Genomic DNA, 26,700 nt, shown 5'->3' with positions numbered 1-26,700 from the left:
GGGCCTAAGATATTCTAAAAAATAATATTTGAAAACATAATTTTTTTGTGTTGTTTTTTAAATATTATTTTTTATATTTTTTTGTTGTTACATTTTTCATTAGTTTTACCAAAATGACTTGATTTAATTGTATTTAAAATAACATTTCCAAAGAAATAAATCCTTTGAATCTTCCTGTTCAGTTTCTATTGGAATGTGAAGGGTTAAAGAGCAACTTGCAGGTTAGAGACACCAGTGAATAAATGTGTAGGAAAATGATGAATACACTAGATTTTCCAAAAAATATACAGAAATATACACTACAATGACATCTGGCGTCGTGACGTAACATGGGGCAAACAAGGGGGAGAGCGGCCGGTGTCAGTACACGATCGGCTCGGGTACACGATCGGCTCGGGTGCATATCCGTCGCATCCGCCATCCGTCATATGACGTCATATCCGGCGTCATTTTCGCGGGCTTCTCTGCGTCAACCGTCACAGTCAAAAATATGGTCACAGTATCATCATTACGTTGTATGACATTGCATGTAACGGTGCAAAGTCTCCGAAAACGGAGTGTGGCTGTGATGCTAGCTTTGCGGCTAGCGGTTAGTTTTTCCCTTTAAACTGTGGGTTTTCTCTGGAAGTTTTTCCTTGTACGATGTGAGGGTCTAAGGAGGGTGTCGTTTTTCTCATACTGATATTCTGAACAAACTGCTGTTGTATTAGCTGTAAAATGTCTTTACTGTAGGGTATTTTTATTATTATTATTTGTACAGCACTTTGGCTCAACCAAAAATCGTTTATAAATGTGCTATAGAAATTGCTGATATTCTGAACAAACTGCTGTTGTATTAGCTGTAAAATGTCTTTACTGTAGGGTATTTTTATTATTTGTACAGCACTTTAGCTCAACCAAAAATCGTTTATAAATGTGCTATAGAAATAACACTTGATCTGATTGATTTGATTTGAGAGGGTGTGCGTCAAGTCTGCCTTTGATGTTCTTCCATCCCATTTATCTCAACTCAAGTTAGTATTAAATGCAGACAACTCCAAAGTCATGATATTCCCAAATGGCAACAAGTTAACTTATTTTCGGCCCAACATTTGCACTGTTCAAGGGAATGACATTGAAAGGGTCACTACATACACATATCTAGGTTTTATTATTTATCAGAACTTATCTTTCAAGTCACACACTGAAAATGTTGTTTTAAAATCAGGTTTCTCCTTTCAGACAAGGAAACATTTGATCTTTGAAATATGAAAATTATTAGTTGGTTACTGTTAGTAAAAAACAGTAAGGTTAATACTGGATGTTTCTTGCACGCACGCACGCACGCACGCACGCACGCACGCACGCACGCACGCACACACACACACACACACACACACACACACACACACACGTATGCATAGAGAAGCTGTTCGATCCTGTTTTCCCTTGATCTTTACTCTTTGTAGTGTGTACACAAAACTATCCTAGAACATTATAAACATTTTAGATCTTCCACCTGCACGCCGGAGGAGGGACTAAACAGAGACATAACCTCAGTGTAGTAACAGTGTAGTGCAGAACTTCAATTATCTACCAACAAAATGGCCAAAAGATATTCTGCTCAGAGAGCCTTGGAGCTAATAATGGATGAGAGTGAGTGGAATGCATTAGAACAGGGGTGTCAAACTCAATTTCATCTCGGGCCACATTAGCATCATGGTTGCGCTCAAAGGGCCAGTTTTATATATAAGACTGTATATCAAAACATATATACCTTTTTAATATATATAAAATAATGTATTATATTACATTATTGCCTCTGCATTGGATTATTATCGGATAAGGTAATAACTAATTAACTACGTCTGAAAGCAGAAGTCTAGGGCAAATAATTGCAAGTCTCTTCAGTGAGAATGTCACAAAATGATTTAAAAAGAAAAGCCACATTCTGGAAAAAAAGTCAATAGAAATGACATTTTGAAAAGAAGTAACATTTTGAAAAAAAGGCAGATTCTGAGAAAAAAAGAATATTTTGAGGAAAAAAGTCAAATTCTGAGAAAAAAAGTCAAATTTGAGATGCATTGTGGGACATGTAGTTTATGGGCAACGTGCTTCTGTAAAGCGGCATGTAACCGTATAATAAACATATTATATTCTTTGCAAGCTCTTGTGGGGCCGCATAAAATGAAGTCACAGGCCGTATTTGGCCTTGAGTTTGACACCCCTGCATAAGAAGAACACGGTGAAGTGGAACAGGAAGACATTTCTGAAGATGAGGATAATGTGGAGATAAACTCAGAATTTCACAGCAAATTTGAAGATGAACTTGACTCAGAACCAGCAGTTGGAAGACCCCCACAGTCAGCTTCTGGAAGACCCCCACAGCCAGCTGTGAGTTCTGTGGACCCTCAAAGGACTCCAAGACACAGACTACATGCAGCAACTGCAACAAGTACTCTGTGCTATACTCACAAATAAGTTCTGTACATGTTCTGCAGCGTCACTTCGTCAATATATTTTTGGGATATACTGTATTTCATGAATAGTGACTGGTAATTATTTGTATTTGCTTTGTGTTTATATCTGTTCTATGTCATTTATATGGATGTTTCATTCTCTCTATATTTCACAGCGAAATACTTTTGGATGTGTGGTTCTTGTGTTTCAATTGCTGCTAAATTGCTTTATTTCCTTCAGGGCTTTGATTATTATATGACAGATTAAAAATAATAAACATTAATGAAAAAATGTTTCATTTAAATTTGTCCTAGAAAAGCATGAGCAAAATGTAAACCTAGTTTTTATTACAGTGTATTTTTGTTAACATAAATTACATTTGTATCATAAAAAACGATGGACACTTCCATTGTTAAATTTGATCTAGCAAAAGGTATTTTCAAAAACTAATCATATATTTGATTTATATTGTTGGGGAATGAGTTAAAGACAATATATATTGTAAGTCGCTTTTGGATAAAAGTCGAATCCACTTATTGTAAGTCGCTTTTTGGATAAAAGTGTCCGTTAAATGCAATGTCATACAACGTAATGATGTTACTTTGACGGTTGACGCAGAGAAGCCCGCGAAAATGACGCCGGATATGACGTCATATCACGGATGACGGATGCGACGGATATGCACCTGAGCCAATCGTGTACTGACACCGGTCTAACGCATGAATAAACATGGATCACGATGCTAGTTTTGAAACAGAAGAGGTTGAAAATATATATTCGAATGCATATGATTATAATTATGAGCCTGCTAGGCATCCAAGAGACCAGGAGCCAAGGATTAGAAAAAATAACGGCCATCGGAGAGAAATGGAGCTTTGGTGTGTGCAGAACCAGTTGAGAACAGAGCAGCTGTCTTGGTGAGTGACCGGCGTTAGCATGTTAGCTAACGTCAGTCACATCACAACATTGTAAAGTTAGCAATCATATATCAGGCTATAACTAAAGTAGTATTGATAATAGTGATGTTACGTATTGCGCCGAGGCTTCGGAGCGTGTGTCGAGTAATCCCCGAAGCTTTTTGTGAAGCTTGTATCGAGGCTTGTATCGTTTTGTATCAGTGACGTCATCGATGACAAACGAAGCCTCGCTGCCTGTCGATACCACGTGACTGCTTCAGGAAGCGATTCAGATCGGTTGAACCACAACGCTCATAATACCCATGGTGACATAATAAGTACCATATTACCCCTCCTGTACCCGGGCCCGCTGGTGACACGATGGAATTAAAAGAGCTCAGAACCTCACTTATATAGAGGTTCGGAACATGTCATAAGTATAAATAGATACAAGCATAAATAAATGTAGGAATAAAAACATAAATAGATACAGGAATAAATATGTTACAGTGTTTTCAGGGAGATTCGAAATGTGTGTGGCTCAGCTGGAAAGCAGTTGCAGCTCAGGCTACAACATGGTTAAGTTTATGAATATTACTAAGGAATACAAATCCCTCTTTGCAATGTGAGCCTCCTTAGGCTTTTAAATCACAATCAACTGGAATAAAAACAATATTGTTAACATGAACATATGATTTTATGTTCGAGTTATTGTAAGGCTTTACTCATTGGGAACTCGGTATGAGACAGAGCACACTGTTGATATGTCCAATCTGCCTGTTTTACACACTTTGACCAACAGGGGGTTTGTGTTCAAATGAAGCCCATGATGAAGCCTCATGAGATGAACCCTTTTGCGAACCAATTGGCTGGAAAGCTTTAAAGCTTCATAAGGCTTCATCTCGCCATCACTAATTGATAATATAGTAACTTTACTGGCAGGAATGTTGATACTGATCAATAACAGAAACTAAAGCGCAAGTATCAGCCGTATCTCGCGTTACCTAATGCAACTCCACACTACGGTGCTGTGTACCGGAGGAGAGACGCGAGATAGGCCTACGGCTGATACTTGACGATCTGGCGGAGAAAGGTTGTGGAGCCTCCGTTGATATGCCGTTGTAAATGGCTTGATGGAAAGCAGGTGTATAGTCGGGGAGGGTGCACAGCTGATTGCAGCAGGTGAGTGGAGGTTGAGCCGGGAGCCAGGAGTGACAGCCACCACGCCCACACAAACAACACAGACAGGGGGAAACCAACAAACACAAAGGAGACGGCTGGAGCAGTACAGCCACCACAGCGTTACCTAATGCAACTCCACACTACAGTGTGTCTTACGCTGCCGTGTACCGGAGGGGAGAGAGATGTAATAAGGTTTCTTGATAAAGCTGTGGAGACGGAGTATGTGCTGCAGGGAGGTGGATGCACAACGCACCCAGGAACGAACGCTTGCTCCGGTCCTTTTCCCGTGAGGGAAACTGTGGACTCGATGCCCTGACAGGCTTGAGTTTGTGCAACCTGCACAAACACAAGCTCACCATGATTACAAATGGTGAAATACAATGTAAAATTAGCGAAAAAATACCAACTCACTAAATCACAACCGCTCAAACCAACTACAAACTACTACTGCGGATTGGGCAGAGAACGAGTCCGAGAAAGTTAACTCCCCCATGTGACGTAATATGACGCGTTTGACGTATGACGTTAAAAAAAAGCAGTTTTTAGTAGCAAAGCTCAAAACGGCTCCTTTTCCTCTGAATTCCTGCCCTTATGTCTTGTAAAACATATCAAATCCTGCATTAACATTTTTAATTTTAATTTTCAGGCGAGGTTAAGCATAAATGTAGTAAAAAAACAACCTGCAAGTTGCTTCTTAAATGCCGTCTCTGTTAGTTATGTGAAGACGGGAGAGCTTGTTGGTCCCTCTCTACATTCACAGAGGGCCAGCTATAGTAACTCAATGAGAGAGTAATGTCAAATGACAGTACAATTGACCAATCATATCTTCCCTCTAAATGGGCGGGCTTTATTTTCGCGGATTTATGACAAGTTCCGCCCGCTGTGAGGTCTATGCAAGTGGTGCAGTGACGCGTCCTTAAACCCGGAAGTAAGCCGCGCTCGGATTCCTTCGACAGAAAGCAATGGGATTTCTCCGTAGGATTTTGGAAAATAGCTCGAAATAAGGTCTGTGGAAAATGAACCTGTTACTGTAGATAAACGCACGTTTCGTTCAGCCGGATAATATCCACATGTCTACCCTACTTTTATTATTTTCGAATCATAAATCTAATCGATAGATTTATGATCAATAGATTTATGATTCATGATGGCTCACTTCAGTGATAGTGATGACATCGCTGCAAAATTATTAACCGAGTCATTTTCAAGATTGAGTTACAATGATAAACTGGAGTGGCAAAGGATCAGCTGAATGACCCGCAAGTGCTTCATCCAAAAGGACAGGAGGATGGACTTTGTGTTTAAGTGATTTGATCATCAAAAGTAGGCCTAAGTCATTTTCAATGTGGGCCGCCGTGCCGACTTAATTCATTTGTAATTGTTACTTGGCTGTGGGTGCCCTGTCATGATAGGTGTTTATATAAATGGTGTTGTTTTGTGTGGTAGAGGGTCGCTGTCATTGATGCGTTTTGCACCCCGGGCCGCTGTTTTGATATTCCGCTGAGGTATAAGCTGTGACGTAATATCTCTTCTTTTTAAGAGGGAAGGTCAGAGGGCCTAGGTATAAAAGTCACGGCTCGCCACTGGCATGGATAATGAGCATTAGAAAGTAAACACCTAAGCACAATATAAAGCGAACTGCATACATTGTACGCCATTAAAGGTGTTTGCTTGACAATTGTCATAGAATACGAGATAAATGTAAGGTTGGACCTCAGGTTTTTGAGGCATGGATTATCTTACTGGTCTTTGTGATTTTGGTAGTAGGTTATGTCGCGGTTCCCAAGCAGGGTCCTATTAATGTAGATGGCCAAGGTGCTCCAGCTCAGTAAGATGATAGAAAGCTCAAGAAGATTCCACGTGCTCCTGAAGTAAGCACACCGCTGCTGCTTCATTAATTTGGCCTTGGAGGAAAAGAAAGAGAGATGTTCATATGGGACATTAACCTGTTTGTATGCAAGACTCTGTTAATTATGAAAGCTTAACATCTTCCACTAAATACTTTCTTTATGTAGGCAACATTATTTTTAAATGATATTTGGGATTTAGTTTTTTAAGAAAACATGTTTTCTTTTATTATATTGGTAATACGAAAGGAAAGATTAATGGTTTTCTTGTTTTGAAATCAGTCAACAGTTACTGCAATATGCATGTATTCAAACTGATTTGTATGCAGTATTTCTGAGTGACTGCTCACAATACTTTGATCTCAATGCTGTTTGATATCCAAACTTCCAAGTGATCTTCAAAGGAGTGTGCAAAAATATCCTGTATTAAATGTTGTCAAGTGCTGTAATTAAATAAATATTGCTTTGCAGGTGTTGCTGAAACAAAACACTAATAAGTCCATGTTTTTTCTATCCCCTGCATCCAAATACCAGTCTCAAGGGGCTGAAGGAAGGACACACAATGTAACATTATTATGGCTAGGGTTGGAATGGTGGATACCAGACACAAAAAAATATCAAAATGGCTCTAAGATGAAGTATAATTAACTTAAGACGCAGCGCTGCACAAGCTGTGCTGTAGATGAAAAAGAAACAATGATTTTAAAGCCATTAAAGGAGGAAAACACACAGAAAGATTCATGTTATTATATCCTCACACCAACATCAGTATTGCATCAACACATTAGCGTTCATGTCGTCAGTATTTATTTCCTCGAATACACTTACTACGTGAGACAATATAGTGTTATAGTGTGGTGCTCTGGGTCGGCTGTGAATTGCTCTTCGGAATTAACAAGCAAATTAACATTTGCTGAGTAAACAATGTCAACACATGTAAGTCTGTGGTAAGATGATATGTTAATATCAACTTGTAAGATTAATCTCACTATGCTCTGTCACAAACACTCTTCAATGATGGAAAATTGTTCGAAAACCAAAAAGGAAATCAGACTAGGGTGACTGGGTTCATGTGAACAGGCTAATGAGCCTTGACCGCTTATTATCAGTTCAGTCACAGTTTAGTGTTTGTGAATCACTCAGTGAAAATAGAAAGCCCTTGCCTGTCTTATTACCTGTAATAAAATAGGGACATGAAAAACAAAGAGACAAGCAATTCATGGGAAGTGGAACAATATTTTGTTGTGGTCGTGTACCTGCAGGAACATGTAATAGAGGATGAAAAGCAGGTATATGATCTCAGCAGCCAAGACAAAGATGTGAAGACCACCAGTTGATTGGTAAAGACGAACACTCTGCAACTCACTATAGAATTGAAAAGCTCCTAAAAAATTATCAGAAACACCTTTATTAGTTATAATTACAGTTTGCAAGAAGAAACAGAATCTGACAGTACGTTTTTACATGCAGAGACTGGTGAAGTGTTATACATCTGTATTCAATTCCCCTTAGCAAAGTTATGATAGCACAATGTTTGCACCTTTTAAGGGAAGCACTCAACCTTACCTACAGCTGTTGTCTCAAGCAAGAGTGTGACAATGCAGAAGAGGTTCACATTAGCGTTGTAAACGGTAAACTCCACAAAGATTTCCCTTGTGTATGCATCCAACCAAGTGTTCCTGAACAGATACTCAAGGGTGCTGTGAATGAAGGAGAATGTTTTTACTGAAGGCCTTCTTACGTGATCCTATAAAGCACAATATTTCAGCTTACATCATCCTTTGATTTTTATAAACAAATGTGTATTGAAAAGTTCAGTTCATTTATGTAGATCATTTCCAAACTAACAAGGTTAACCAAAGGTCTCTAAAGTGGTAAACAACATATACAATATGAAAGACACATCAAAGCCTAGTAAAAACATGGCTGCCAATAACATAGAAACAAACATCTATAAAATGTCCAGGTAACTGTATAAAACAGGAGGGCAGAATTCAAACGTCTGATCCAAAATGCAACTGTGGCGAAGTCTAGGGACGGTGGCCGCAAAGGTATAATCAACTTTGTAGTGGAATTGTGGGATTACTAGGCGGCCAGTGTGGAAATAACAAAGAGCTATAGGGCTATAGGGCTATAGTGGAGGCTATAGTGGAGGCTATAGTGGAGGCTTGGTATGTCAAATGGGGAGGGCACATCCATTCAGAACTTGATAACATTTGGTGGATCCGAAAATAATTATGAAATGGCAGCCATTGCAGGTTGTGAAGTGCTGGTTAAGCAGCCTAGAAGCAGCCTTCACAACAAGTGTCAGGCAGGACATGAATGACTGAGAGTAAAGGTCATTTCAAGATCAGTCTGTTATTGCTGAGTATTTCACGGTCAAAGCTGGCTTATGTCAATGTCAATATATTTATTTATAAAATCTAAGGGGTACTGAACCTACTTGCCAACTGAGGATAATTAAAACTTGTGGGCCAGTAAAAAAGAAAAAAAAGAAATGGAGATTATCTATTGTTCTTGTAATGATTCATTCCCTTTTTGCTAATGTACGTACCGGCTGGCGTTCTGTGAATCCGGGCCGATTTCCGCTACAAAGCCACCTCCCCTGTAAAGTACCATGTTGCCCCAGAAAGGATGAGCCCTGAGCTGAGTCTGTGTTTGGTACGTCCATGGGCTGAAGGTGCTTCTAGAGACATTCTCCTTAACCAAATGGTTCCAGCCAGGGTCATAGGAGCCCATATCCTCCAAGTCCCATGAATATGGAGCGTGACAGTCTGGTACAAACTGCTGCATGTAGCCTGCAATTTGACAGGAGTTCTTCTGCACTCTCAGTTGACGGAGGCGGGCGTTACCTACTAGCTTGGAGTTTCCATCTGTAATAAATCCTGGAACAGAAACATTTAAAGTTAATTTTTGGGAATTGTTCTGCGGCAGTGCTTATGGAAAGTTAAGTGTGTGGTCTCTATATGTCACATATTCAAAGATTTTGAAGATTAAATTGGGTCAAAGCCAAGGACAATTTCGCCACATGCAATTGTTACTGAATAACATTGATGATGTTATTAAGTTTACAGATAAATACAAATCAATCGGTTTAATAAAGCACTTATATTATAGTGTGCAAAGTTTAACTAATGGGTTGACCAATGTTTTGACTCAGTTTCATTGTTTGACTACTGGGTTATTTAACCAACTAACATATTGATGTGTTGAACAAGTTCATGTTATACCATAACACCGTCACAAATGTAATATCAGTTGTGTAAATTAATGATCATATCAAGCCGGACAGACACTTCGTATTTGTATTGATGATGTATGTAATTTGGTCAACTTGTGTTACACATTTTATCAGATTTGTGTATGGATCATGATACTTAGATGTGGGATCTCACACTGAATGTAATAAAGTTAACAAAAGCCCAATTTTTTGTCTGAGAGTTTTGTTATTTATGGTATTAATAAATTGATATTGCAAAAGAGTTATAAATTCTCTTGTACTTTCAACTGCACGTCAAATAGGAACTCATATGGTGACCAATCCAGGGCAGTTCGGGATTCATTTTTGCAATATAGCAATACACAAAACAAAGGTTACATAGAAAGTTATGAACTTGTAATACACTGTGATGTGTCTTCAAAAAGAGCCAAAGTAGATGTACAGTTAAACAAAGATAACACAAGACCTGCTTCAAAACAACTAATGTCTAAGGGGATTTTCTTCTCATTTAGTACTGGGTAAAGTAAAACCCATAACCATTAGAGTCATGCAGTAATGTCCATTAAAAGAAGGTTATTCAGTGAGTATGTTTTGGTAACATGAAGCATCTGGCTCCTGGTAATTGCTCCTTCTGGCATTATCCTACATGAAGAACTTTACATATCCAACTGTCTAATCTCCTAAGAAATGAGCAAAAATAAAAAAACATCCTGCTCCTCTGCGTTGGAGGTATTTGCTATTAAATTCCAAAGCATGAGAGAAGGACGTTTTCTGGAGGGCAACCAAGGTTTATGCATCCCACACTTTTGGAACTAAACATCATTGGTCTTACAAAAACACAAACAAAACAAAGAAAAGCTGCTTTAACTCGAAGCGGTGTTAGTTGTAAAATAATCTCTGCCCTCTGCATCAGGGAAACACCTTTACCTGGATAAACTCCAAAAAGGTTTTTTAGTAGCAATGTGTTGGCCCATGTGAACACATCTCCAGGACTCATGCTGTCTTTGGTCCCTTGACTGAAGCTATCCCGGATGTGTCGTTTCAGGAAAAAAGCGTTGGGATCTTTCTCGCCGTACGCCACCAGCAGCAACATCCACATAAACCCCATGTAGGCTGCAACAAATGGGCACATCAACGTTAAACACACTCTACATCATTAACAGAATGAAGCATCGGAGGTCAGTTAGAAATAATTAAAAGCAATTGCTGCGATTTTTGAGAATACATGTTTAAATTCCCAGCTGTGATGATCATGTCCATAAAATGGCACATACTGAAAATGTTTTTATGATGATAAGCCATGTAATAATATGATCATGGGCCATCAGTATATAATTAAAATAACAACATAGAGTTGTTAGCTCAATATGGTTAGTTAAAAAACAATAAATGTATATATATGAAGCATTTTGCTGATCATCTTTCGCCCCTTTGTATATTAAATATTAATTTCGGTTGGTTGACATTTACATTTACTTACAGTTGCGTCTAGCTTTTGTTTTACAGGAGACATATTTTACTTGTAACACTAATGAAGGCTTTGTACTAATTAAGAAACTCAGTAAGTCATTACGGAGAGGACCACAATGTATTGTTTTTTATCCTAATTCAATCATTTATTCAGGTATGTAATAACTTCAGTGCAATGTTTTTTTTTTATTATTAGATACATTTATTTCAGAAAGTGTGACAGGGAGCCAGCATGCAACCAGGATCCTGAAACTCAGGCTGCTAAATGGATTTCAGCTATAACTAATTGTATTATTACAACTCTTTTTTTCATACTGTCAAACATTTCATACTGTTTTGACATAACATGTCAAAACTTCTGCCCTGAAAGGCCTAAAGTCCTTTGAAAATTAATTAATGAGAAGGTGGCCAGTGAGTTTAATTCAACCTTTCACATTCATTCCATGCTGTTTTTTTTCATCTTTTTGTGTTTGCAAATTAATAGAAAGAGTTATAATGGGATAGCTAAAAATTTGTGTGGATTCAGGTTTGCTTTTACTAACACTGAAGCCTGTGAATGACAAATGATATAATTGCATTGTACTATTAAAAATGTATAATAAAAAGTACTTATAACTTAATAAAGCCAAAGAACTGTGTTTTTACTTACTCAAAATCTCCTTAAGGAGGGCAAAGGCTTTTTGTTCCATAATCTTGTGCCTTTTCATCTTCTCAATGTCATCAGCAGCAGGCGGCGCATAGAGACTGTTATCTCGTCTGACTGTTAGTGGTTCCTTACAATCACCTGGGGATGAAGAGTTATTGTATATTTTAACACCTTAACATTTAAGGACATAATATTCAATAACAGTATAGTGTTGGATTTGTTACTGAAAACACAGGGAAATAAAGGAATATATACACAAAAATCACATGAACAAGACACAGTCAGAAATGGCAGGCAAACACCCATAGGCAGTAGAGTGATAGGACACTGGTTGGGCAAACAATCACAAAAAGCGTGCTTTTTTCAATCATTTACCTATATTTTTGTCATTTCTTTCAAACGCCACATTTTGAAAATCTTCCTCATCCACTTTCTTTATTACGAGTGCAAAGAAGATTGCCAGAAATATCACCTGTGGTAAAAGATATTAGTGAATTATGATGTTCCTTTTCAAATTAAATAGCATGTGAGCATGTGCTTATAAATAATTATCTTCATAGGAACGTTAAAACTTTGAAATAAACTATGAAATGAACCTTTCTAAAACACAAAGATTCCAATGTAAATACTGGTGTAGTTATAAAGAGGGAATGGCTGCTTCTTCTCACCTTCAGTGGCTGAATGACGAGGATACTCTGAAAAAAGGAGACAATCATGGACACCAACCAGCTTGCAGAGCGTTCCTTCCCAAATTTCAAACCATAAAGCATTGTGAAATATCCTGAAACAAAACTGCTTGCGATCATAAGCGCCCAGCCAACACAAATGAACCACCATGGAAGCCCTCCGATACAGCACCCTCTTTTCTTCCGATTACCATCACCATCAGTGCTGTCTTCAGGGCTCGACCTGAAGGTGAAAGCAGTGAACGAATATAATTAACTTAACAATAACCTCTCCTCTGAAGTGTATGTACAGGTAAGGTGAATGTAAGCCAATTAGACACAGATTGTGTATTCATTCATGAATAGGTTTGGAGAAACATTATTGCTGCCATAGATATAGGATAAGAAAAAAGCAGTACCATTGTCATGTTTGTATGGTCAAGATGAAGCTACAGGTGCTAAGATTAGCTTGGTTTAGCATCAAGACAAGGAAATATTATGGGAGGGGGGGGAGGTGACTGTTAGCCGGGATCAGTTCAAAAGTATCAATATCCGCCACCACCTTGTTAACAATACAATGTTAACATGTTTGGTGTTACGGTGGGTTTCACATTTTTGGTCCACAGCGGCTATTTACTTTCCCCTACTTTTAGTATTTACGCTAAGCTAACCATCTCATAACTCTGGCTTCATATAAAGAAAGTAAAGTTAATTTGATATTTTAACTATTTTAAAATTACTGACTGTCGTTTTCCAAACTTTACAGTCCAATATGCGATTCGATTCAATTATTTTGACAAACCACTTTGCAGTGACCTGAAATATAATATAATAATGAACAATAAACACACACAACAAATATAAACAAGAAATAAACTTTCAGGCAAATAATAATTCTTCACAATATTTTTAAGTGGCTGTCAATGTAATGGATATGGAAGTAAGTCGGACCAAAATTCTGAACAGAAAGTGAGGCAGGTACAAGTTACAACTAATGTAAACGTTTAAGTAAGGGGGAAGGATAACGTAATAAAAAGGAAACATGGAGCACACACAAAGCAGGAAAAATATATGGGAAACATTGTTGAGAATCATTGACGGAAATCTGAAAAAACTGGCAAAGAAAGGAATATATACACACATAACTAATCACATGAACAAGACATAGCTGGATAGGGCAGGCAAGGACACAAAGGCAGCAAGGTGATTAGACACAGGTGGATCGAATTAGGGCGGGGCAACAATCACAAAAGTTCGGGAAAACAGAGTGTTCATACACGATGAAAAAGGAAACAGAAAACGCTAACATTCAAGGCTTTGGCATATATTTAAAGATGATAGTGAATAACACTTGACAAACCACGAGGGTTGTCTTTATAAAAAGTGACTTCCTTACTTCCTCTGGTTGGGTTCTTCAGGGTTGTTAAAGCCGGATGTAGAAAGCTGATCTTCAAGGAACACTTTCATGCCATGGACCTGCTGCAGAGCCCGGCTGTAGCTGTGTGGGTCGGGGAAGTCGGAGGGTCCCAGCTGACTCAGCTGTTTGTTGATGTGACACAGCTGCCTGTATATATACTGGTTTTTGTTGCTCTTCTTCTGAATCCCCTCCAGTGTTGACCCAGGATGCATAGTAGGACTGTAATCTGAAAATGTACATAATTTCTGATTTAGTAAACTAGTTTGCAATTGGTGTCTGATATTAGAAATGCAAAGACATACATTATAGCTCACCTATTATGCTATATTTGAACAATATATTATAGGGTAATATCTATACAAAACATTTCTCTGAAGTGTTTTGCTCAAAATACCAAAAAGCCATGCCTCATACCCCTCTATTTCAGCCCCGTTACTAAAGTGCTGATTCTGGGTCTGTAGCTTTAAATGTAACCCAAGCTGTTGCTGGCCACGCCCCTTTCCTCATGCAAGCAGTGAGCGGGAAGAGAAGAGTGTCTACTCTACCAGCCGAAACTCAAAACGCCATATTATGTTCCGAACCATATCAAGGATTATTTCTGAAACAGTATGGAGCTCAAGCGCTTTCTCTCTCGCGGATTTACCACAAGGTGAGTACCTTTTTATATCCGGCATTTTTACACACATTCTCTCCAGTACAGCGTTAGCTCTGACTGAGTATTAGCGATGCTTGCTAATGTAAACTCAGACCATATTACTTTAAAAACACCAGGAGTTCAAAGTAAAGCCAGCCCACATTTTAGTAATGTCATCATGACCGCAGCCAGTGGCGGCTGGTGGAAAATATTTTTGGTGGGGCTGTTGATATAGTGAGTAAAACATTTTTTTGGGGGAGAAATGATCCCTTAAATTGGGACTTCTGGTGATGTAATGGCCCCATCAAATTGTGGTTATACGTGATATTGCGGTGCGCGAATATCCTATGCATTACGGTAGAGTCAAAAAAAATCATCCCTCTGTGTTTAGATGAGAATAAAAAAAAAACTGTCCAGTATCAAAGACTCATTTCACTTCAGGGTGATAGCAGGACACCCAATGTAGTCACTCAGAAAGAATCAGGACATTCTGATGTACAGTTTCAAAATAAAATACCTTTGAAGTCTCATATATGAGCTATCATCCCTATATTTGGATGAGAATAAAACAAAGACTGTCCAGTATCATAGATCCATCTCACTCCAGGGTGATAGCAGGACAACCCATCTAGTCACTCAGAAGAAATCAGGACATTCTGATGTAGAGTTTCAAAATAAAAGACCTTTGAAGTCTCATATATGAGCTATCATCCCTGTCCCCAAAGGTCTTTTATTTTGAAACTGTACATCAGAATGTCCTGATTTTTTCTGAGTGACTCCATGGGGTGTCCTGCTATCACCCTGGAGTGAGATGAGTCTTTGATACTGGACAGTTTTTGTTTTATTCTCATCTAAACACAGAGGGAGGATTTTTTTTTTTACTCTACCGTAATGCATAGGATATTCGCGCACCGCAATATCACGTGAGGGCTGGCTTGACTAGGTTTTTCCGAGTGGAGGCTAGCTTGACCGCAGTCTAAAACTAGAGAGAGAATCGCTGTCAAGGGGGCTACAACTACAACAAGATGAACATATTTGACCGTGATTTAATTGTAATACACGTTTCAAAATGATGCCGAAGTAACAACATACTGATAACCATGAATTAAGGCTTTGACAAGTCTGCAGACAGACGGCAGGCAAAAAACCTTTTAAAATGCGTGTTTTCTAATGGAGATTTGGCTAAGCTAACGTTGTAAATGCTCCGACCGTCCACACTCACAACAATGGCCTATACAGACATAAATAAACCAGTGACTGTATTCGCCATGACACAGACAGTAGGCCTATGTGGTTTGTACTTGTTTAACTTTTGTCTAGTTTCTGAACAGATATGAAGAGCTGTGAGCTCTGAGTGCTAAGAGCTAACAGCTGTGTTGTTTTTCTGGGGAGCTCATTGAAGATGACGTCAAGGCTCCGCCTACACTGCGTTACTATAGATACTACCACAGTTCCTCACGAGTCTAAAAAACAACTCACGTCAACGCACGTAAGCAACGTGGGCGCCAACGTGAGCGCTCTCGTGACCAAAATATTTGACGGCGCTGATTGGCTGAAATTATGTTTCGGCGGCACAGTTTACTATTGAGACTTTTGCAACGTGCTGGTTGCTGCTGTTTGGCTCGGGGGCAGCGCCCCGTAATGATAAACTAATGCCAAGGGCAAGGCCAGGCAGGAAACATGTGACTTATCAGTAACTTTAGACATCGTAACACAATTTTAAACAAGATTTTATTGTAGATTATACATTTTACTGATACCAATTGTATGATATTTACCTTGTTCATTAAAAATAAAAAATATAAAATATATATATTTTTGAAATATATATATTTTTAAATATATATTTTTTAATTTAATATTTTTTTGAATATGTTTTTGTATGTGGGAAGAGGTGGGGCGGCGCCCCTAGCGCCCCTATGGGCCGGCCGCCACTGACCGCAGCAAATCTGGATCAGCTCAGTTGTACCCCCGTTTTTAGAGATGTGGGTAAGGAGGAGAAGAGAGAGGGTTGTATTTTGAGAATCTCCTCCACACCGGGGACACATATTTATGAATAAAAGACATAAAAAAGTGCATTTTGCATGATAGGTGACTTTTAAGTTGTGTTTGGACAGAAAGTGAATTGTTTTTCCTGGAGTCATTCCGACAAATGTTCATCCATTTGTGCAGTTCCTTTTTATTTGTATTAACAAATGTAGCAACTGGATATTAGCTGTAAGCTCACCATCAACGGATACACCGATCCTTCATTTGGAGTGAGCTTGTGTGTTTTTCTTTTTTTCTCTTTCTCCACTTTTTCTGATCAATGTCCAAGCTGATTCATCGAGGGTTAGTGTAACGTGTAACCCTAACTTCAACCCTAATCCTTACCCTATGATACGTGCCCAAATGTCATGTTAATTAAACCCTTTTCCATTTGCTTTGCAGCATTTTTGCGTTTAATTGTGGCGTTAGATCAACATTTCATGATGGGAAAATTGAATGTTGGGCTCTGTCTGAAAACAATTTAACTTTACCAAGCTGTATTTGTTGATTAGGGAACAATCTCCAGCCCTGGAATTGATTTTAGACCACTTTGTGTTTGCTTTGAAAAACACAATGGCATAGCCTGTGCTTCATTTGAAAACAAAAAGATATGTACTTAGGTTTGGGTTACTAAAGTTTTTGGACCACTTAATTGTCATACTGATGTCATACTTATCACTTTTCGTCTTCCCTCAAATGTTACAAATGACAGCTCAAAAGTCTGCACAGTGACTTATGAATCATGAAATGCATTTGCATGTAGTTATGTGTATAAAAAATAACCCCATAAGCTCTCTGTAAAACACTGTACTATATCTGTCCAAAATCAAGATAGTATTACATACAATGTTGCAGAATCAGCCATCCACATCAGGTACTGTACTTACCTAGCTCAGGCTGGGCAGTGCCACTGGCTTTGTTATTCATTGTGATGAAGTGCTCCACTGTAGAAAGGACAGCATTGATATCAACTTGTTGTGCAGGACCAAACCCGGACTCAGTGCATGGGATGTTGCTTTTCATGGTCTTTGATAGAGATTGGGCAATCCTTTTTATACCCTAAGGAAGAAAATATTGAGATACAAAGGTGTTTTATATGTATTAAATGACATACAATGCAATATATGGACGTAATTCACATGAATTTGAGACAAATTATTGACTCAATCACGCTTTTGTCATAAATGTTCATGTTTAAGGGTCAATATTGTGAATAGCTATACTTATCACATGAAACACATGAAGCACCTACCATAATGACAGTGTCCAAAGTGACATTGACACTCATGTTGTTGGTGTTACTTGGAGAGACAGACGTCTGCTCGGCATCTGGTTCTTCTGTTTTGCACTTGCAACAAGACGTTTCTCTGGGACGTGTGTTTCGGAAAATGCTTACAATAAGGATGTTAACAGGGAACATAATGAGGGAGCTTTGTACTCCGATTATGAACTGTTGCCATGTAAACTCAAAGAGACCTGAGGAGAATGAGAGCGAGAGTCAGAGCTGAAGACATGTACTTGAAATTCGCATAACTTTTCAAACATTTGTTTTCATCCACAAATATATAAATATATATTTTGTTTTAAAAATGCAGTTTATTTGGCTACTTATGTACACAGGAGTACATTAAAAAACCAGGTCAGGAAAAAGTCTTCAAAGCTCTGACAGTAAACTTGACTTTATTAAAAATGTGTTGTACCCATGTCCATGGTCTGCTCAGAAGGATCTGTTGGGACGCCATAAAACATGACGCTGGTAAGCATGGTGCAGAGCAGCAGGGTGAAACAGCAGGAAACTCTCTGCACACAGGTGAAGTTGCTGCTCGGTGGTCGATTGACCACTGAGTACCAGAGGTGTCCGTCACTGAAATCCTTTGAAGTCTTCATAAAGAACAAGTTACTAAAAAATAAAGGGATAACGCTATGAAAAAAACAATCTAAAACCTTCCTTCACATTTTGGTTAAAATTTAGAAATATATACACTTATTAACCATCAAATGCTCATCTATTGCATATTAATACCTAAAGTATTATGAGGCACCTAAAGGCATATTCTTCATGGTAATACACCAAAAAAAACTACGCCATCAGCTAAGAGTTTTCCGCCAGTAACCTTCTCATTCTGCTGTACATGAATTTAAATCTGAATGTGCTTTTCTCAATATGGGTATTATGATAATCATCATCTTCTAATAATACAAAGGTAATATTAGGGTTAATATAACAAGAGGTCTACTCTTATTAAACACAATTGAGTCCAAAAATGTTATTTAAGACTATAAGAAAAATATATGTTCCCCATTCTCAGTTGAGTTCCTGGTTATATCTTGAAATGTGTTGTTTTTTCTTTGTGCAGTGTATGAGTTTATTGAATGAATCATATGCACATTTTTTATTCATTGTAATATGAATTTGTGTGGATATTTCTGCCTTTATTAGTACAGCTAAGGAAGGAAAGGCTATGCAGAAAAGTGTCAATATAAATATATTGAGCTCGGAGCTAAAATATTTTGTAAATCCACAGAAACTTCCTGTGTTGACTAGGATTTTGATTGTGAATGTTTGTCCACCTTTTTCTCGTAAATGTTTGTGTGCATTTGATTTGTACAGTCCACACTATAATTTACATGATTAATTAATAATCAAGCATTCTTACCCAGGGTCATTGAATTTCGATTTTCTGCAGCATTTGTTGTTTTATGTGTCAAATTCAGTTAGAACGGTAAACATTTTCTTCTGTTGTCTTTAAAACAAGTATAATAGTTAATCAAATATAAGCCTGCCTTATCTTCAGCCTCTCCTGTCTCTATAAAGGCAGTAACGTTTTGTACTTGAAATCTTTCTTCTGCCATTTCATACCTCACCTTGCCATAGACATCTTTAGTACAATTCAGTTTAACTTACAATTCCGATCAACTTGCCTCAATTCAGCCTCCAACAAGGCATAACATATAAAACACACACAATTCTGAAATGTTAGACTTGGTGTGTGAAGTGATTTGATCAGGCATAACTAGCACTTGCCTTCTGTTTATTTGCATTTTCCTCCAACTCATTTTAATTGCCTTTTGAATCTGAAAGGGTTTCATTTATTTAGCCTTTAAGGTTGAATTTGACAAATGTTCATGTTAATTAACAATTAAGGCTGGGTTAGAATTATTTTATTTTATTTGTGCATTCTGTCTGCTGGCGTGTAGGTTTTGTAATATTTCAAAAAAGAGAGCATCCTGCGAATTTGACATTATCTGAGATAAAATTATTTCATTTCATTTGCAATGTATCATTCCTCTTATCCTCCAAATACAATCAAAGTTCTCTGTTTCAAAACATCAACAGTGTGTTTGCTGCTCAGTACCCTGTTGATTTAACCTCACCTGAACCTCTTTAGATCCACCTCTGTTGAAACAGGAAAGACTTGATCCAGGGAACAACCACCAATGTCTATGGCCAGCCATGAGTTGCAAAGAAAATGATATTTCTGCTCTTTCTGTAAATCCTGCACCATGACATTGCCGACATACCTGAAAAATAAGATGGAATGTTAACATTTTAAACAAACAAAATCCTCCTTGAGCAATGTACATCAAGAGACACTTAACAAACCTGACAGTAATTCTCAACAACAAAAGAGTAGGAGAGAGCAAGTACTCCTTTGCAAGGTCAGTATCATTTATCATATTTATCGTACTTACATCATGTCCGATGTGCACTGTGTTCTAGGTCGTAACATTCAGAGGAATTCAATAGCCTATATTACAGCTTGTAATGATGCGGAAATTACATATATTTAGGATGTCTTTTGAGTGGTCCTGACAATTGTAAATTGGCGTACCAGGAAGGATGGCTCCCTGAGTTGTTGTGCCATAGTCTGATGCTCTGCAGGTCTCTCAGAGGAAAGGGCGTAGTTAGCAGGAACAAATCCACTGCACCTCTCTCAAACACACATTTCTTCGAGTCCGTTAGATGATGCGGTTCACTGCTTCCCTCTGAACCCATCAGTGTGATTGTCACCTAAAACAGTTCAGTACGCTATATTTAAAACTGCGAAAAACAAAAGGTGATATTCAACCACTTGACTTCAATGCAAACAGGTTAATGGAGGGTTGGGGATTAGGGCTGCAACCCTTGCCCTGATGACCAATACGATAAGATAAGATTTACTTTATTGATCCCAAATTGGGAAATTTATGATAAATAATGATTTATATTTTATTCTCCTACTCTTAACACAATCAGTTAGTTATTTAGTGAAACTACTTTCAATATGACTGGATAGACTTTAGGCTTTAAATAAATTGAAGATGTGCAATTGTTAAATGTCAGAAGGATGCAACAGCACATTGTACAGGACAAAATATAATCGATGATATTTAAAAATACTATTTTAGAAAATTCCAAAACACTCAGCATAGCCAGCCTTGAATATGGGTTGAATTAAAAAAAAAAAGTTATCAAAGAGAGACAGAAGAAAACATGTTAAAGATCTGCAGATAAAGTACTTAAAAAAGTAAAACATTTGAATAAGAAATAAATACTTTTTAAATAATATAGTATAAATATTAGTATAATTTAGTTTAAATCCAAACTGTAATTTGCTTTTTTTTATTTACGATGAAAACACAACACTGACATACTAACTAAGAAGGTTTGACAAAGAAAGTTGCTAACGTGTTAGCAGCATTAGCATTCATTTGAAGAATTGTTTTCACTATCTTACAAAAGTTCAATATTCACTCTCCTTTTAGGTCTCTTGTTGTGCTGATTTTCTTTTCTACATTGTTTCGTTGTCAACATGGTAATACTTTACTCAATAAGATCAATTATTTTCCTGAATGAAGGTTACAAAAATGAAGAACCAAGACATCAGTCACTATCAAAGAGATGCGTCCTTTCTCACTCTCCACACGGATTGTTTACCTGTATTTAACCAAAGCCCGATCAGACGTGCTCATAATACTCTGACAATCAAACTGAAATGTATTGTCCCGTTTCCTACAGATTCTGCAATAATATTCTGAGAGAATGTAACATTTATGGTAATGTATTCCTAAAAATGGGGTGTATCGCATCAGAAATCTTTATTCTATGCATAATATTTGCTTAATAGAGCCTTTTCTACTAAGCGTTACATTATTTCCTATGAACTGATGGCATATTTACCTTAGATGAAGTGGCAGCTCCTCTCCGATGCCCAGTGCTGACACTCAACAGGTAGCGGTACTCATCCATGGGGTCGTTGTCGTCAAGCACCGTCACTTTCACCTGCCAACCAGCCAACAACATGTTTCTTTGGGCTGGGATTACATTTTGGGCAGTTTTAATTTATTCTTGAATTTTAATCTGGTACCTTGACTGTGTCTTTTATGTCTTTCCGTCTGGCCCACAGAACCACCAAGATATAGGCCCCAAAGAGTGACGCAACAAAGCAGACAACCAAAGGATTCTCTGCAAAAGTTGCAAACAGCTCAGCAGTGCGTGACGGGTCAACGAGGTTGGGAGTGACAAAGAAAGAGCTCCCAAAGAAGGTGAGGTGGTTGCAGAGGCACTCTGTGACCAAATGTGTGCTGTGAACACCAACCTTGAAAGACACCAACAACTTTGACTGTCTTCAAAGTTTTGGAAACATTTTACACATTACAGGAAGACTGAAACACTGGACTTACCTTGCATCCATTAGTGCTCCAATCCAATTTTGATTTGTCCCAAAATCTACATGCAGCACTGATGGGCGTAATTGACAAAGTAGCATTGATGGATTTTATACCCGGTCCTACAATGGGCCTAACTACAAGATAGTGCACTCCAGTGTTTCCTTTTAAATCTTTGGGGTCTAGTAGCCAAGTGTATCTCTCCTCTGTATAAGACAAATTCAAAAGTAATCAATAAATGGATACATAATCAAATGCATACAAGTCACCCATCAATAAGCAGGGATGTATTACCTTGTGTTGCACCATCGTGAGGCATCTCCGTCATCGCAACATTATTTGTTTCAGTTGGGAAGTCCAAATAACCAAGGAGGATTTTGAACGGTAAAGGATCATTGGAGGGCACCATCTTTAATAGACATAGTTAGAGTATCCAGAACATGACAATCATATTTAAAACACAGTGTATTATTGTTTTACCCTTATGATATCAACATTGAAGAAAAAACACCACGACTAGGAAAAATAACATTTGTTAAAGCAGATAGTTAGTGAAATTGTATTGGTTGCACAAAGGGGTAGTAATACAGCCACTTGAATAAAAAAATGTAAGCTGTCAAAGTAAAGTGGAAATTCTTTGTCATCACTCGTCTCAGAAACAAAATAAAAACATCTTACGGAACCTTTAAAACCAGCGTAGAGTCAGCTGATGCAACTTCTATGATTGTTGTGCTGAAGTTCCCCAGGTCTAAAAATGAGGTGTTCACCTGCACTCCAACAAGCCTTGGCAACATAATCTGTGGACCGGGGACATTGCCAGAAAATAGATCCAAAGCATTTTAATGTGTGGTAATGAAAGAAATAAACAACATAACATGAACAAACTGTAGACCTTCTGTCCGTCTTCTATTGTAAACACTTTACTCTGCAATGTTTCTTGATCTCACTAAAGTGGCTTTATAATGGTACAAATCTGGGTTGTTTTTCTTGTTATTGGAAGAAAGTTGTTATTGAAAGAACACACCCCATACTGTTTTATGGTTTGAACATGCATCAGATCAGGGTAGCACTGGATGCAAAGTAGGATGAATAATAATCTCTTCTTTTTATGCAGCCGCCTGTGTTTTGTAAAAAACTAAGGGGAGATTAAATAAATACAAGATATAAGAGAAAAACACAAGATGCCACAATTATGTATGGAGCTATATTAACTCTTTTTAGGTCAGTTAATATGAACTACATTAACAAAGAAAAACATACAATCTTTTTAATCATAACCCCTCTGATATGCATATGCAACTAAACTGTTAATGAGATATATATGTACATATCATATATGTACACACTGGTGGAAAATAACTAAGTAAATTGACTTTCACTGTACTTATGCATAATTTGAGCTACTTGTATTTGACTTTAGTATCTCCATTTTCTACTACATTGTTCGTTAAGTCATCTACATTTCATAGGCAAGTATTATACTATTTACCCGCTACATTTAACAGCTTTTGATACAGTTACTTTTCAGATTTAGATTATAAAATACAAAATCCCAACTGATAATATGATATAAATGTATAGGTTAAGATAACACTAATACAATCAGTCTTATTTTTACTTGCTTCAACAATGGTGATTAATGCATCATTAAATATTATTAACTTCTATAATATATAAGATTCTGAATTGGGGTATTCTGCATAATACTACTATAGATTTACTTAGTAGCATTTCTCAGATGCTGCACTGACCTTAATATTCTCACTTAAGTTCTCCACAGCGATACTAGAGCCAGTTGTTGTTGTGAGGGATAGAGCAGCTGTTACTCCACTGATGTTACCTCCCTCATGCCAGGCAAATGGGTTCTTGTCTATTGTTAGCATCTGTAAATGTATAGCGAAACATTGGTTGAAACCCTATTAGCAGGTCAGAAAGGTTAGAAAACTTGAGAAAAACATCAAATTTAACATACACACCATCTAGCCCCGGGGGGTTACGTATTGTAACCCTAGTTATATAAGCACAGGCTCCGCCCTCTACTGAACTCTATGGATACTACTCTCTATCATGCTTTGCGTGCTTTCACCTACTGAGTTACGTAAACGTAGCCGGCCAATCGGGGCGAGCCTACCTGAATGCGCTCGCAGGCCCACAGTATTTAAGGCGGCTACACCCTCCGCCCGCTATCCTACACACTCTTCAGCGAGCAGCTTAGGAAAGACAGGGTCCCCAGGTAGAGGGCTTCGCCTGTGCTTATATAACTAGGGTTACAATGCGTAACCCCCCGTTATATTTCACACAGCCCCGATGTATAAACACCCTGTCGTCCAACAACATCGACCCACCACACCGTCCCTGACCGGCTTTTGGCTAACATCCACTGCATCCCCACTTCCTCCCATCCGGTTGTAACCGTGGAGAAGTCGGGGCCGCAACTTGGATAAGGCACACTTACGATTACCTCGTGCAGAGTGTGCATGGAAAAAATTGTGCGGAGACTCCGCCTGGAGCCTACCGTGCACCATGTTCCCCACACTCACACACGCTCCGTGTAGAGTGGGCATGGACAAAAGTGAGGAAGGCTCTCCTAGCCTGCCTCCAGCCCTGTATGGGGCTGATTGCGCACCATGTCCCCCGAGTCCCTCAGGAGCATGGGAAAACACAAGTGCTTTATGTCCGGGGGCGGGGGGGGGGGGGGTCAGATAACTGCTGACCCACAGCCACCCCCCCTCTCACCAGTCATGCGTTGCCTCGGCAAGCACAGACGACGAGAAGGAGCCAGACATGTCCAGGAGATAACATTTTATGAAGGAGCCTGGCGTAGACCAAGACGCCGCTGTGCATATATCTTCTACAATCACGCCGCTGAATAAGGCTGTTGACACAGCCGCAGCCCGTGTAGAATGTGCACAGACCCCAGTGGGGAGGGCTCTCCCCGCCCGTCCATAGGCATGTATAATGCACTCGCATAGCCATCCTGTTAGGCGCTTCTTGGAGAGAGCTTTTCCAGCCACACCATCCCCAAAGCACACAAACAGCTGTTCAGTGCATCTAATGGCAGCCGTGCGCTACATAATATGCTAGCGCACACACTGGGCAGAGGAGGTGCAATTTAGCCTCCCTGGCCTCAATATAGGGTGGAAGATTAAATCCACCTAACTGAATAGCCCTTGACCTGAACAACCTCCTTAGGCTCTTAGGAGTAAAGGAGGGGTTCGGTCTGAGTGTCGGTCTGAGTGTCGCTCCGCTACGGTCACCCCGGATCAAAAGGCAGCTTGGGTGCACCGACAGAGCGGTCAGCTCGGACACTCTTTTGGCCGATGTCAAGGCAAGTAGCAATGCTGTCTTCCATGACAGTGCTTTCAGGGAGGAGAGCTCCAGAGGCTCAAATGGTTCTGTGACCAGAGCCTCGAGCACCAACTGCAGGTCCCACTATGGGGTGGAGGCGTGCTCTATTGGGCGTTGCCTCCTGACCCCCTGCATAAACCGCGCCATAAGCGTCTGACTGAAGGCTGACCTGCCTCGAAATCCCTCATGACAGGACGAAATGGCTGCTGCATACACTTTAATTGTGGAATGAGCCAGCCCCCTGTCCACCAGTATCTGTAAGTAGGTAAGAATAGAGCCCAGCGTGCATGACAGAGGCTCTAGACTCCTTCCTTCAAAGCATCGCCGGAATCCCGCCCACTTTGGCCTGTAACAGGCTGTGGTGGATTCTGCTCTTGCTGCTTGGATAGTCTGAATAACGTTGTCAGACAGCCCCACCTGTCTCAGCCTGTCCCTCTCAGGAGCCTGGAGAGGTTGGCCCAGAGTGGGTAACGCCCCTATTGCACCTGCTTCCTGAGACAGCGCTCCCCAGACCTGAGGAATAGCCCAGGGCTGGCCCACCATCATCTGTGTTACCCCCGCGTACCACAGCGCCAGGTGGCGATCTGGGGCCACTAGGATTATTGACAGCTGCTCCCGCCTCACCCTCTCCAGGAGGGGGGGGATAAGGTGCAGCGGTGTAAATGGCGTAAAGCAGCTTTCTTGGCCATGGCTCGTGTGGAAATGCGTACACCCCCGAGAGCGGATTGTCCCACCGGGCCAGGGAGAACCACAGGGCACAGTGGCTGTTGCGCCGATTGGCGAACAGGTCCGCCTCTGCTCTCCCGAACTGAGTCCAGATCTGCTTCACCACCTCCGGGTGAAGCCTCCACTCGTCTGGCAGGGGTCTGCCTCTTGACATGAGGTCGGCCCCCCCGTTCTCCCGTCCCGGGATGTGCAGTGTCCTTAGATACAACACAATCTGTTAAACCTACAACCAAAGGTTCTCTGCTGCGGTCAACAAGGCTATTGAGCGGACTCTGCCCTGCCTGTTGATGTACGCCTCTGTGGTGCGGTTGTCGCTCCTTTCTAGCACATGTTTGCCCTGTATTAAGGGTTTGAAGTGCTGTAGGACCAGCATCACTGCTTGCAGCTCCAGGAGGTTGCTGTGCCGCGCCTCTGCCAGAGGCCAGCAACCACCTACAGCTCTCTCTAGGCATGTCCCCCCCCATCCTGTCACTGAAGCATCTGTGAAGACTGTGATATAGGAGGTCACTTGCCCCAGTGGAGCTCCCCTCCGC

At 39.6% G+C, this 26,700-nt stretch overlaps 2 protein-coding genes across 5 annotated transcripts in view; one reads left to right on the top strand and one right to left on the bottom strand.

Moving 5' to 3' along the window:
• Positions 1–23,198, bottom strand: part of LOC307029668 (polycystin-1-like protein 2) — a 34,684-nt gene extending 11,486 nt beyond the window's left edge. The window contains exons 1-18 of the mRNA XM_079665747.1: positions 22,388–23,198; positions 22,109–22,299; positions 21,793–22,023; positions 21,606–21,707; positions 20,278–20,456; positions 19,820–19,966; positions 18,145–18,344; positions 17,697–17,920; positions 17,332–17,503; positions 13,762–14,008; positions 12,369–12,609; positions 12,076–12,172; positions 11,704–11,838; positions 10,512–10,697; positions 8,919–9,249; positions 7,931–8,064; positions 7,621–7,748; positions 6,261–6,421 (exon numbers count right to left, since the gene is read on the bottom strand). Of these exons, the coding sequence (XP_079521873.1) occupies positions 6,261–6,421; positions 7,621–7,748; positions 7,931–8,064; positions 8,919–9,249; positions 10,512–10,697; positions 11,704–11,838; positions 12,076–12,172; positions 12,369–12,609; positions 13,762–14,008; positions 17,332–17,503; positions 17,697–17,920; positions 18,145–18,344; positions 19,820–19,966; positions 20,278–20,456; positions 21,606–21,707; positions 21,793–22,023; positions 22,109–22,299; positions 22,388–22,502 (3,221 nt within the window). The 5' untranslated portion in view covers positions 22,503–23,198. The remainder of the gene's footprint in view (positions 1–6,260; positions 6,422–7,620; positions 7,749–7,930; positions 8,065–8,918; positions 9,250–10,511; positions 10,698–11,703; positions 11,839–12,075; positions 12,173–12,368; positions 12,610–13,761; positions 14,009–17,331; positions 17,504–17,696; positions 17,921–18,144; positions 18,345–19,819; positions 19,967–20,277; positions 20,457–21,605; positions 21,708–21,792; positions 22,024–22,108; positions 22,300–22,387) is intronic.
• Positions 21,832–26,700, top strand: part of LOC307028684 (alpha-1,6-mannosylglycoprotein 6-beta-N-acetylglucosaminyltransferase A-like) — a 62,869-nt gene continuing 58,000 nt past the window's right edge. Inside the window, exon 1 of one of the 4 annotated variants that reach the window (XM_079663923.1) lies at positions 21,832–21,970. The gene's annotated coding sequence lies outside the window, so the exon portion shown is untranslated. The remainder of the gene's footprint in view (positions 21,971–26,700) is intronic. The other 3 variants (XM_079663921.1, XM_079663924.1, XM_079663922.1) reach the window with 3 other exon arrangements.

The sequence above is a fragment of the Notothenia rossii genome (genome assembly GCF_949606895.1).
Source record: "Notothenia rossii genome assembly, chromosome: 2".
Taxonomy (NCBI): domain Eukaryota; kingdom Metazoa; phylum Chordata; class Actinopteri; order Perciformes; family Nototheniidae; genus Notothenia; species Notothenia rossii.
This window is presented reverse-complemented; position numbering and strand designations above follow the sequence as displayed.